This window comes from Chlorocebus sabaeus, chromosome 8 (genome assembly GCF_047675955.1).
Source record: "Chlorocebus sabaeus isolate Y175 chromosome 8, mChlSab1.0.hap1, whole genome shotgun sequence".
NCBI lineage: Eukaryota > Metazoa > Chordata > Mammalia > Primates > Cercopithecidae > Chlorocebus > Chlorocebus sabaeus.
The window spans coordinates 51,827,490-51,840,677 of NC_132911.1; the positions used below are offsets into that span (position 1 = coordinate 51,827,490).

At 48.3% G+C, this 13,188-nt stretch overlaps 1 protein-coding gene across 12 annotated transcripts in view; it reads left to right on the forward strand.

Annotated features, from left to right (window-relative positions):
• Window positions 1-13,062, forward strand: part of SPIDR (scaffold protein involved in DNA repair) — a 502,324-nt gene extending 489,262 nt beyond the window's left edge. For 11 of the 12 annotated variants that reach the window (XM_008000554.3, XM_008000556.3, XM_008000555.3 and 8 more), the window contains 4 exons: window positions 4,001-4,094; window positions 5,950-6,064; window positions 6,428-6,481; window positions 12,468-13,062. In XM_008000554.3, the coding sequence (XP_007998745.3) occupies window positions 4,001-4,094; window positions 5,950-6,064; window positions 6,428-6,481; window positions 12,468-12,611 (407 nt within the window). In that variant the 3' untranslated portion in view covers window positions 12,612-13,062. The remainder of the gene's footprint in view (window positions 1-4,000; window positions 4,095-5,949; window positions 6,065-6,427; window positions 6,482-12,467) is intronic. The other variant, XM_008000557.3, reaches the window with a different exon arrangement.
• Window positions 13,063-13,188: the final 126 nt, after the last annotated feature.

The window sequence follows — 13,188 nt, forward strand, 5'->3', positions numbered from 1 at the left end:
CTGATAGTCTCTGTTATTTAATTTGTGTATTGAGACCATTCTCATTTAAAGTGATTATTCATATAACTGAGATAATGTCAACTGTATTTATAACTGTTTTCTATTTATTGCACGGCTTGTTTCTTTTTTTTTTTTTTTTTTTGTCTTCCACTCTCTTTCTAACTATTTTCATTTTTATTGAGCATTATGTTTCCATTTTCTCTTTTCTTTCAAAATATCAATTATACTTTTTTTTTTTTTTTTTTGAGACAGAGTCTTGCTCTGTCGCCCAGTCTGGAATGCAGTGGCACAATCTCAGCTCACTGCAAGCTCCGCCTCCCAGGCTTACACCATTCTCCTGCCTCAGCCTCCCGAGTAGCTGGAACTACAAGTGCCCGCCACCACACTCAGCTAATTTTTTGTATTTTTAGTAGAGACGGGGTTTCACCGTGTTAGCCAGGATGGTCTCGATCTCCTGACCTCGTGATCCGACCGCCTCGGCCTCCCAAAGTGCTGGGATTACAGGCGTGAGCCACCGCGCCCGGTCCAATTATACTGATTTTTAAGTTTTTCTAGTGGAGTTTGCAATACACTTTACAGCCAATCAAGTCGACTTTCAAATAACACTGTCCTGCTTCACAGGTAATGCAGGTACCTTATATCAGAGTGTTCCTGATTTCTTTTTTTTTTCTTTCCCATCCCTTGTAACACTCCTGTTACGCATTTCACTTACTCAAAAGGTATAATCATTGATTACATTATTGTTATTATTATTTAAATAAACTATCTTTTCTATCAATTTAGAATTAGAAATGTAAAAGATTTTATTTTACCTTCATTTATTCCTTCTCTAATACTCTTTCTTTCTCTATATAGGTTCAAATTTCTGACATTTCATTTTCCTCATATCTCACCATTTTCATGTACCATTCCCTGTGGGCTTCTTCTGCTTCCAGGCCTGCTCTATAGCTGCCCTGCAGGCCCGCATATAGGGCTCAAGATTTGTAAACAGACTTATCACAGAGGCAGGGCTGAGTGCTGCCAGATCCTTTAATGAGAACCAGTCAACTGGGCATTAAGAGAAAACAAACCCCCAGCTGCAAAATAACAAAGATTATCCAGGCCTCACATGCAGGAATGCCCATAGCAAGGTAGCAGCTAGGCAGTGACCTGCGCCTACACAGTCGTCAGTCTGCACACCTGCCAGCCATGGGCCTGCCCACCTCCATCAAATCCAGGCAAGGCTGGAGTCCTCACTGCTATTTGGCAATAGCAGTTGCCCCCATCTCAGCACCTCAGCCTTGCTCGCTTCTGCCCTGCCCTGGTCCAGAAGGTCTTGGTGATGACATGTCCCCTGCATGGCTCCAAGGGGACCCCTTCACTTCTGCAAAGTTGGTGCTGGGTTTGGACAGCTCTCTCAACAGCTGAACGAGCTGAGCGTCTGGGTCTCAGATGGCTGAGTACGGAACGTTTTCTCTGAGCAGAGTTTAAAAGGACCCTGAATGTATTCTGAGCATGGAGCAGTCACTCACTAAGAGTTGGCAGCATCCCTCTGTCCATCCAGGCCTCAGTGACGGGGTGAGGGGGAGGCACTCACTCCTTGCTGGTGTCACAAGGGCTCCTCATCTCTGTTCTCCTTGCGTGGCAGCTCTGGGGTGTGTGGAAATGTCTCTCTGCTGTGTCTTCTGGGGTGAAGTTGTTTGCCAACGCTGGTTTTCCCTCCCTCACTCTGCTCACCACCTCTTTGTCCACCACTCACTAGCGATGGGACCTGGTGCAGGGATGCAGGAAGGGATGCAGTAGGCTCACATCTCTGTGGAAAGAGTGATGAACTCCTGTCTAAACCCAGGCTCTAGCCTCTAAATAGAAGACTTGTGAGCCCTGACTTCTTTCCATCAGGAGATAGGGAGGAAGAGGGCATAGCAGAGTTCAAGTTACTGAAGAAATGTGTGCACCAGGCTGCGGTGAGCGCCAGACCTACCCATCCTGAGGTCCCTTTGAAAGCACCTTTTTAAAAAGATGTGTTCGTAGCTAGCAATACACCCTTCCTAAACCTAATTACAAGACATTTCTGCACATAAGCAAAGTAAAGACGTAATGGCAAACTGCTGGCAAGTTCATGAGTATGGTGTCCTCAACCCTGATGTAAACTATCTTTTTCTGTTGCTCCTTTAAGTGAATGTCTTTTGTTTTTGTTTTTGTTTTTTTGAGACAGAGTCTCTCTCTCTCGCCAGGCTGGAGTACAGTGGCGCGATCTCGGCTCACTGCAACCTCTGCCTCCTGAGTTCAAGCGATTCTCCTGCCTCAGCCTCCCGAGTAGCTGGGACTACAGGCGCCTGCCACCACACTCGGCTAATTTTTGTATTTTTAGTAGAAATGGGGTTTCATCATGTTGGCCAGGATGGTCTCGATCTCTTGACCTCGTGATCCTCCCACCTCAGCCGCCCAAAGTGCTGGGATTACAGGTGTGAGCCACTGTGCCCGGTCTTAAGTAAATGTTCAATCATACACTTCCCAGCCATCTCTTGAAATTTATTTAGGGTTGCCAGAAAAGATTTCCACAATGGCTTATGGACCTCAGATGAAATGTATTTCCTCAACTCTTTCCTTATTCTCTAATTGGAAGGAAATTGCTTAATCTCATGTAAATGTAAATGCTATTAACACCCATGGATATCCTAGCATAAAAAGGAACTTTGGCTGGTGGCAGTCTACTTTTTATTAAGGTAGCAGTCATTCAAGCACCAGTAAACCAGGGAGCGGGCCTTTGGTGGGCCTGCAGGCCCTGGGCAGGAACCAGGCCACAGTGCCAGATATGCTGGGGTCTTGGGGATGCAGCCGCTCCTTTCTCCCCTTGCACCTCCTCATGCGCCTGCCTGTTGTGAATTAGTCAACACTGCTTTCCAGCTGCGTTATGAGCCTTTATTGACTTTGCTTTTCATCCCTTTGACCCACTTTGACAATGTCATTAGCTAGGGCAGCCTTTTCAAAATCAAGATCTATTATTTTCATTTTTTAAAAGCCATTCAAGTATGCATTGCATGAATGCACTTTAATAAACCAAGCCTACTCATTCTCATACTTCTGATTTATCCTCTAAAGGTAATTTTTCTCCCAATGTTTGTTCTAGTGGGGAATTAAATTTTTTGCACCAAGAGTGGAAAGGAAGACCCTTCTATTTTTCTAGAAACTCAGATTTTACTTTGTCTTCAAACATCTAATTTCACCACTTTTCAACAAGGACGTCTGCGATTTGCTGGTGTCTCAAGATGATATCTACAGTGCTTCACATCCAAGAAAATCAGACCATCCCAATCCCCAGCAAGCACTGACCAACTGTGCTTGCCCGGCCTCAGCCCTGCCATGGTGTGCAGAGTCCCCGTGCTGAGGTCCCATGTGGCCCACCCTGGTTGCTTTGTGGACCCCCTCACTCCCTTCCTCAGGAAGCCTTCCATGACCCTCTGGGATGCCCAGGGGTGTCTCTGACACACGTCTCAGGTGTCTTTTCCATTTGTCAATTTACCATTTATTTCATCTTTTTTTTTTTTTTTTTTTTTTTTGGTGGGGGGTGGGGGACAGGATCTTGCCCTGTCACCCAGGCTGGAGTGCAGTGGCATAATCACAGCTCAAACACTCGTTACTGTGTTAAGGAGTCTGTATACTATTAATGTGCTACAGAAAAAGCACAGACCTAAATATGCAATATGGGGAATGTTTGAGGGACTGAGGGCCAGCTCAGCTGTGGTGATGTAACTACCTATGCATCTGGAAAAATATCCCAATGAAAATACTTTGGTTAGGTGGTAATATGCAGGCAGGTTTTAAAATGTACTTCTTATTGTTATAATTTTTCTTTGTACAATAAGTGGAAATTATAAAAAGCTTAGGAACATATATATAAACTCACAAGTAAGGAAAAAAATCACGAGGCCCCTCATGTTGTCCTCTGCACATGGAGGAGCAAAGGAGTCGGACAGGGCAGAGCTGCCTCTGAGGTAGGCTTTCCTTCTCTTGGGCCTAGGCACTGTGGTTGGCGTGGACGAGAGCACTGCTTTCTCATGGCCTGTGTGTGACATGTGTGGCAACGGGAGATTGGAACAGAGGCCGGAAGACAGGTAAGGGGACAGGGGCTGTCCTGAAAGCCCTAGAACCCAAAGGGCACAGAAGCAACCCAGCCCCCAGAACCTGGGCCTTGCTGCCTCAGGTGACTCCCTGGAGAGCTCAAGGGGCAACCTCCGCCTCTGCTGAGCGGCAAGGGAAGAGGCCCCTGGGGCCCGGTGGTTTTTCCTTACTGAGATTTCTGCTATTTCTTGCAGCTGCTCCTGTCATGAGATAGAAGTGCTGGGTTTGTCCCCACCTCCTTTATTATCAGTCAGGAGAATTAAAAAAACAGGACAAACATGAATAAGTGAGAAAAACTTGGTGACTATATATAGCCTGGTTTTTGTGAAAGGTGCAGATGTTTACAGAGACCACATTTACAGTGAGCAGCTACTGGACAGATGTCCCTACCCACCCCATTGTGCTGCCCTCCCTCAGGGTCTGGGCCGGTGTCAGTGCAGTGCAGTCCATCCCTGTGAAGTCAGTCCTCCGGCCTCCCAAGTGCAGTGTCATGTGATAGAAAGGGACAGGCTCATTACTTTTCTGCTCCTTAAAAAGCAAAGAGGTGGCCAGGTACAGTGGTTCATGCCTGTAATCCCAGCACTTTGGGAGGCCAAGGCGGGCGGATCACGAGGTCAGGAGATCGAGACCATCCTGGCTAACACGGTGAAACCCCGTCTCTACTAAAAATACAAAAAATTAGCCGGGTGTGGTGGCGGGTGCTTGTAGTCCCAGCTACTCGGGAGACTGAGGCAGGAGAATGGTGTGAACCCGGGAGGCAGTGCTTACAGTGAGCCGAGATTGCGCCACTGCACTCCAGCCTGGGCGACAGGGTGAGACTCTGTCTCCAAAAAAAAAAAAGCAAAGACACTGGCACGGTGGCTCACGTCTGTAATCCCAGCACTTTGGGAGGCTGAGGCAGGCGGATCACGAGGTCAGGAGATCCAGACCATCCAAAAATTAGCTGGGCGTGGTGGTGTGTGCACGTAATCCCAGCTGCTCGGGAGGCTGAGGCAAGAGAATCTCTTGAACCAGGGAGTCAGAAGTTGCAGTGAGCTGAGATCGCACCATTGCACTCCAGCCTGGTGACAGAGTGAGACTCTGTAATCCCAGTACTGTGGGTGAGGGGATCCACCTGCCTCGGCAGTTGAGCAGGCATCCACCTGCCACTTGAGGTCAGGAGTTCAAGACCAGCCTGGCCAAGACGGTGAAACCTCATCTCTACTATTAATTTTAAAAATACAAAAATTAGCCAGGCATGATGGTACACACCTGTAGTCCCAGCTACTCAGGAGGCTGAAGTGGGAGAATCTCTTGAACCAGGGGGAGGTGGAGGTTGCAGTGAGTTGAGATCACGCCACTGCACTCCAACCTGTGTGACAGAGCGAGAGCAAGACTCCATCTCAAAACAAAACAAAGCAAAGAGCAAATGTCTTCTTGGCACGCCTAGGCTGGTGGCCTTACAAAAGCCATCACTGGACCGCGTGGAAGAGATGAACACATGTGCAGGCATGCATGGTAGCACAAAACAGTGACTGTGCTGGCAGCTGAGAGCCGACTTTCTCTCCCAGGCCAGGGGGCAGCCTGACTCCTGGCCTCCCAGGCCCTGACTTCCCTTCCTGGGAGGCTCAGCATCCCCTCCTCTGCTCCCCTCATCGGCCTCCAGCCAGTGCTACTCGAAGCTGATGTTCATCCCTTGGACAGGCTGAGTCCAGGCAGCTGCAGGCCTGTCTCAGAAACTTGATTCTGAGAGTAAAGCCCCGTTTTGTATCTCAGCAGACACTCATGTTTAGGAAAATATCTCCCACTGGAGCTTTCCTGACTTGTGCCTCCCGGGGCCTTGTCTTTCCTTGGCTTTTCATGTACCAGAGGCGCCTTTTCCTGTGGGGACTGCTCCCGGGTTGTCACATCTCCTATTCTCAAGAGGCACCTGCAGGTCTTCCTGGACTGCCGCTCAAGACCCCAGTGCAGAGTGAAGGTCAAGGTAGGAACCAGGCCAGAGCATGCACTCACTCCTAGCTCACTCCAGCATAGGGAAGGTGAGACCGAGCTGAAGCAGGTGCACGTCCTTCTCACATCTGCAGAGGCACTGGGACTCGGCTGGGATGGGTTGCATCTGGAGCTCCCTCTAGGTCCTAGGAGCTTCCCTAGGAAAGGTGGGAGGACGCATCCTGTGTGAACACAGTCTCTCCATGTTAAAACACATCTTTGACCTAAGACTTTGAGACCGAAGCTCTGAAGACAGGTGGTTTGGAGGTAACATGTTAATTTTTGGGAATGAGTGATTTAACTTGAGCACTTACTGTACTGGAAGAAGTTTAACCCAGCCCTGCTTCTGCTCTTGCAGCTGTTGCAGCGCAGCATTTCCTCCCTGCTGAGGTTTGCCGCCGGTGAAGATGGGGTAAGTGTAGGGGGCCCAGCCCAGGAGGCCCCACACTCGGTAGCCTGCATGAGCAACTCATCCCCAGAGGAAGCCCCCACTCCCAAACGTGTTCCATTACAACCCATCCCACTAGGAAGTGGTGTAGATACTCGAGAGTGAAATGCAGATACGTCTGCCATTCAGGCTGATGGGTTCCTTTCCTCTGTGGGAATGAGGTTATTTTGGATCATCCTTGAGGTAGATGCAGGAAGCTGTCCCCTGGCTTTTTGTTTTGTTTTGGTTTTCGTTTGTTTGCCTTTGTTTTGAGACAGAGTCTCATTCTGTGTCCAGGCTAGAGCACAGTGGCATGATCTCGGCTCACTGCAACCTCTGCCTCCCAGATTCAAGCGATTCTCCTGCCTCACCCTCCCGAGTAGCTGAGACTACAGGCATGAGCCACCACTCCCAGCTAATTTTTGTATTTTTAGTAGAGATTGGGTTTCACCATGCTGGCCAGGCTGGTCTCGAACTCTTGACCTCAGGCGACCCTCCCGCCTTGGGCTTCCAAAGTGATGGGATTACAGGCATGAGCCGCTGCGCCCACCCTGTCCCCTGGCTTTGATTACAGAAACACATTTTTGAGGTTGGAGTCCTACTGTCAAGGTGTCATGTTAATTGGATGGAATTCCCCAAGATGCTTTTTTTTTTCTTTCTTTTTTTAAACACTGGGTATTCCAGACTCTGAATAACCGGCAATGTGACTGTCCTGCCCTGAGAGTCACTGTGGTGAAGCTTAGTAAAGCAGGGTGGCTCCTCCAAGAAAAGCCACCTAAATATATAATTGATGGGCCAAAGAGTTTCTGCTGTGTGAAATTTGACCCTCATAAATGAGACATCTGTCCTGGAGATGCCACCTGTGTCATGTCAAAGCCATCTAAAAGCACCACAGGTGGCTCATGGAATAGCCACAGAAAGGGACCAGCCACTCAGTGGCCCCTGGGCACAGCCCCAGTTCACAAGAGACATCTGGAGCCAGAGAGGGCTCCACATCCAGGGTGTTGACTTGGGCCACACTGGAATGGAGTGTGGTGACTGGGGAGGCCAGTCATGCCTGGAGCTCTGTGGTCAAATAGGGGTCTTTGTCTAATGGGTCCCCATGGTCAGAGTCCAGCCAGAATATTTTTTTTTTTTTTTTTAAGGCAGAGTCTTACTCTGTCATCCAGGCTGGAGTGCAGTGACACAACCATAAGCTCACTACAGCTTCGAACTCCTGGGCTCAAATGATCCCCCCGCCTCAACCTCCCAAGTATCCAACCCAAATTTGTGGTGACTTGACCTGTCCTATGGAGACTCCTCCCTGCCCCACTACCCCTGCCACCCTCTCGCCCACTGCACCTCAGGAGGGGCCAGCAGCCCCATGAGGCAGAGCAGCAGTTTGTCCTCTCTCATCTAAACCATGTCTATCAGAGTTGGATTAAATTGGAACATGGATAAATCTATGAGCGGGAGCTTTGAGGATCACAAGTGACTACACACTAGAATCACCTGCATGCTCTAAAGAGTTTCTGCTCTTGGGCTGGGCATGATGGCTCATGCCTGTAATCCCAGCACTTTGAGAGGCCGAGGCGGGCAGATCACCTGAGGTCAGGAGTTCGAGACCAGCCTGGCCACCGTGGTGAAACCACATCTCTATTAAAAATACAAAAAAATTAGCCAGGGGAGGTGGTGCGCATCTATAACCCCAGCTACTTGGGAGGCTAAGGCAGGAAAATCACTGGAACTGGGGAGGTAGAGGTTGCAGTGAGCCGAGATTGTGCCATACTCCAGCCTACCTAGGCGACAGAGCAAGACTGCAGCTCAAGATTTAAAAAAAAAAAACAGCTTCTGCTCCTTCCTGGCACAACACCCACCAGCTTTAAAGCTCCTCAGTGTCCCCGAGCTCCAGCTCGGAACTGTCCCTGAGCTGCTGCACACAGGGATTGATGCTGAGGCTGGACTCATCAGCAAGTGTTCCCCAGTGGTACAAAAGGTGAGTCATCACCATGGGCCAGGAAGTGAGCCTACCGCATTCTCACGTTTCCCCCTTCAACCTCCCAATGTCCCAGCAAGTTAGTGCCCATATTTCCCTGCTAGGGGGATGAGTGCAGTGCCCAAGGCAAAGACATCCCACAGAGGGAAAGTCATTGTTGCCCCACAGAGTGACCACCTGCAGAGTTGGGAGCCAGCCCAAGGGGCATAATGGGGAACAGCATATGTGCTTTTCTGTCCTTAAGGAAGTTTAAGTGTATAACAGGCAACCGACCACACAGCGGTGCCTGTCGGCCAATTCCTTGTCTCCTTGTCTTAGTCCTGTGGGGAGGGAGGAAGAAAGGAGGAGGCAGTGCCCAGAAAGTGGGGAACTGCCCACAGCTGACCGAGTAGAAGTTTCCAACTAGCAGGGTTTGAGTAGGTACTAAAGATGGCAGATCTCAGTTTTCAGGGAAGACATCTTGATGGAGAATGTTGGGAGAAAGCATTAGAAACGCGCATTTGAGAACGCATGACAAAATGAACCAAAACCCACAACCTCAACAGATTCAACCAACAACACCTGTGCATGGCACACAGCTCTCCAGCTGCTCCGTACTACTCAGAAGGGCGGGGCAGTGCTGTGGCAGCAGCTGCCTGCTGGGCGTAGCTGGTCACCATCCAGGAAGCCTCCAGCAATGGACAGTGCTTGACACCCCTTCCAATCCCCACCCCTCTTTAGAGATCCAGAGACCAGGAACCCTGGCAGAAATCCTCCTTCCTTCACTTGGTTTCCTTCTGGCTAAGGCGCTTGTTCCTCCTATACATTTAACTTGTCAACTAGAATATTCCCATAGGTAAAAGCCCTGCTTATAAAGAGCTCAAAGGTGTGTGTACCTAAGTGCACGTGTGTGCACGTTGTGCAGTGTGTGTGCTTCAGAGCACTTTTGCCCATGCGCATATGTGTCCACTTGACTATGCTGTGTATGCACATATGCTTGACATATGCGTACATGGGTGTATGTGTGTGCATATGTGTATGTATATGCATTGGGTGAGGGCCAGAGGGTGGCAGCGACCTTAATATCACCTTTTTGGGTGCTCTGGTTTCAGAGCTAACACCAGTGGACTGTGGGGTAAGTTCCAAGCCTGGAAGTAGACAACTTAGGAGGCTCTTTACCCCATGCCCAGCTCTACTCACAGTGGCTGATCAGGTCTTTACTGCAGATCTGGAAAGAAGCTGATAGAAGATGGGTGCCAGAGGGGCCTAGGTAGAGACGTTAGCTGAGAGACACCCAGTATGGATTCTGTCAGTTTTCTGGGTGAGCATGCACATTCACCAAAATTCAGATAATCAAATTGGGGCTTTCCACAAGATCCGTGACTCCATTCCATGGGGCAAATGTACTGTTTCGGTTAAGGTATGTGAGTGTTAAGCTTTATGCCTGTACTGTAATGTGTTCAAGCTGCAGATGTGAAAACAATAGGATTGTCTGTAGTTGTGCATCTCATTTCTTAATAGTAACATTATTGTGACATGGAACTTGAAGTTTGTTTCCTTAGCTTTCAGAAAAGGAAAAGTTAAAGGAACATGTATAGTGATTTTTTAAGAGAGAGCACATTTTATACCTGTGCAGACACACATTCATATGAATAGTGCTTGGGAGTCTGCTGATATAGTTGTTTAACCCTCTCCATGTTAATTTCTCCCACAAATAAAAGATTTATTACTTGGGCACAGTGGCTGACACCTGTAATCCCAGCACTTTGGGAGGCCCAGTCGGGCAGATCACCTGAGGTCAGGAGTTTGAGACCAGCCTGGCCAACATGGTGAAAACTCATCTCTCTTAAAAATACAAAAATTAGCCAGCATGGTGGTGTGTGCCTATAATCCCAGCTACTTGGAAGGCTGAGGCAGGAGAATTGCTTGAACCCAGGAGGCAGAGGTTGCAGTGATCAGAGCTCACACCACTCCATTCCAGCCTGGGTGACAGAGCAAGACTCAGTCTCAAAAATAATAATAATAAAAAAGTTTAAACTCCATTTACAAATAATATAGCCAAACCTAACATTTTACAAATAAGTGATTTTTTGCTGGCTTTTTCCAAGTCAGAATTGTGTACTTTTACTCCAGAAGACCACAGGGTCATCTGTTTCACACTTGCACAAACATGCAAGACTAACTGAAACTGTAAGACAACAGAAGGGTGTCCAGCATGCCGCCTCCACCCTCCCTCCCCGTGCGGTGACCCCCTGCTTCTGTACCCACTGGTGTCCCCTCCAGTCCAGCAGCCTGGAGACTCTGTCCTCACTGCCATCTCTTCAGTGACGGGCCCACATGGGCTCCTAATAAATCCCTTAATATTACCTTTTCGGGTGCTCTGGTTTCAGGGCCAACACCAGTGGACTGTGGGGTAAGTTCCAAGCCTGGAAGTAGACAACTTAGGAGGTTCTTTACCCCATGCCCAGCTCTACTCACAGTGGCTGGGAGCGAGTAAGCAGCTGCACTTGCTGTCCATGCCACCCGGAGCCCTTGGGAAGGCCTCAGTTTCCATCGCCAAGTTCCGTCTCTTCACCTGTCTTGACCAGTAACACCCACAGCCCCTATCATTACATTAAACCATTCTGTTGACTTTATTCTTTTTCACCAAGGAAGCCAAAACTCTTGACAAAACACAGTGAATAGGCACCATGCCTGTCTTACAAATGGGAAAATAAAAGTCCCCCCACGAGTTGGCATCAGTAGCGTTCACATCCCAGACTGATCCTGACATTTATTTTTACAAAACAAACCATCTCAAAACGTGGTGGCATCAATATTCATTCTGTGCACAGAACTCTTGTTTGGACAGGGCTCCATCAGGATAGCTCCCCTTGGCTCCACTGGGCATTAGCGGGTGCCCCCAAGGTTGGCAGGAGTCACTGAAGGCTCCTATGTCCAGGCTGCAGCTCTGGCTGGACTCCCTCACAGCATGTGTGTGGATCCCAAGGGCCAGCTGGAAGCTGGGCACTTTTCCTAACCAAGCGTGGAACATCACTTAGTGTCCCTTCCACTGCACTCTGTTCATGAGAAGCCAGACACTGAAGCCAGCTCAAACTCGGGGAAAGGCAGTGAGACATGCACCTTTGAAGGGAAGGGCACCAAGGAGCCACACTCTGCCTGCTTTGGCCACACTGTCTGGCTTCTCCAGCCTCAGTCTCTTTGGCCATGACACCATAATGATGGGAGGGGTGAGTTAACAGACACCAAACAACTGCTGTAGCAACTGCCAAGTGCCTTGCACAGAGGAGGGGTGTGGGGTGCCCATGATACTACACTGCAAGTGGTGTTTCCTTCTAGGGCTTTAATCTCCCAGAAAGACAGAGATGCAATATCTCAGTGCTTTTGAGCCTTTATTTTCAACCCTACCCGCAGCAGCATTCTGCAGCTTGATCTATAATGGGGTGCACCACACCCTCTCAGCTTCATCAGGGATGGGGGCCCAAGGACTCCCTGTACCTGTCTCATCTGGAGATGAAACTCACCTGGGACTAACCAAAAAGAATTTGAAGAAGAAGCGAAGTCTCATTACAAAAACACAGATTTTAGCCCAGTTTAACTCTAGAAGAAATGGCATCCTATTAAGGAAGGAAGTTTGGGGCAAAGCACCAGGAAATCCCTTGACCGGAAGTGTTGCTAGATTGAGGAAGTGTCCTAAAGGAAGTGGGAGACAGCTGTGGGCACTGTGTGCCCAGCCCTGGCCTTCCCAGCAGAGCCTGTGTGCATCATGTCCCACCCAAGTAAAAATAGAATTCATTTACCAAAATGGGGTAGTTCCTTCACTTGCTAAAATAAATGGATATATATATATGTAATAGCTCTTCATTTGTTTCTTTTTTCTACCACTGTTCTCAGCCATTTGAGGCGTGGAAGGTTGTGGACTGGGGAAACCCACTCTGGCTCTCTGGTTTTCTGTGTTGTTGGAAACAGTATGTCCCAGGCTGTTTGCTTTAACCAGCGTGCCTTTTATCCCTGCAGAGCTACGAAGTGAAGAGTGTCCTGGGAAAGGAGGTGGGGTTGTTAAATTGTTTCGTCCAGTCCGTAACCGCCCACCCGACCAGCTGCATTGGATTGGAGGAAATCGAGCTTCTGAGTGCAGGAGGGGCCTCTGCAGAACACTAGCGGTTGCCGCAGGATCTGTGAACTTTGCGATATGGCTGCAAGGGTGGTGGTGGTGGTGGTGATTTGGGGTAGTTACTTGTTAACTATGGACACAGTGAATGTAGTTTACGATCTTGAAACATATTTTTCTGGGGAAATGTTAAGATATAGTTTTGTGAACTGTAAAAATACCTTTTTCTACAGTTTTATCTTTTTTCTGCAAATTTAGGAACATATTTACTTTTGTTTTCACGTTGAATCTTAAGCTTAAGCTCTTCATTTGGTATTTAGGCAATATATGAGAAGAAAAAATTTTGTTCATTTGTAATTTTAACAAGTTGAACATTTTACCAGGATTGAGCATGTTTTTCTTACAGTATTTGTTTTAACATTCCCCCAAAGAATACCCTGCAAAGCGTAAACCTTTGCCCCATACTTATTACTGTTCTATTACAATAAATGTCAAACTTAAGCACTTCGCAGTTCACTACTTTTTGGAAAATGTTCTAGGGAACTGTATCAGAGGTGAAACTGTTACCCATAAAGTGTAGCTCTCTGAACCGGTCTGATCGTCGCTCTGCTGAATGGTGGTGGGGAT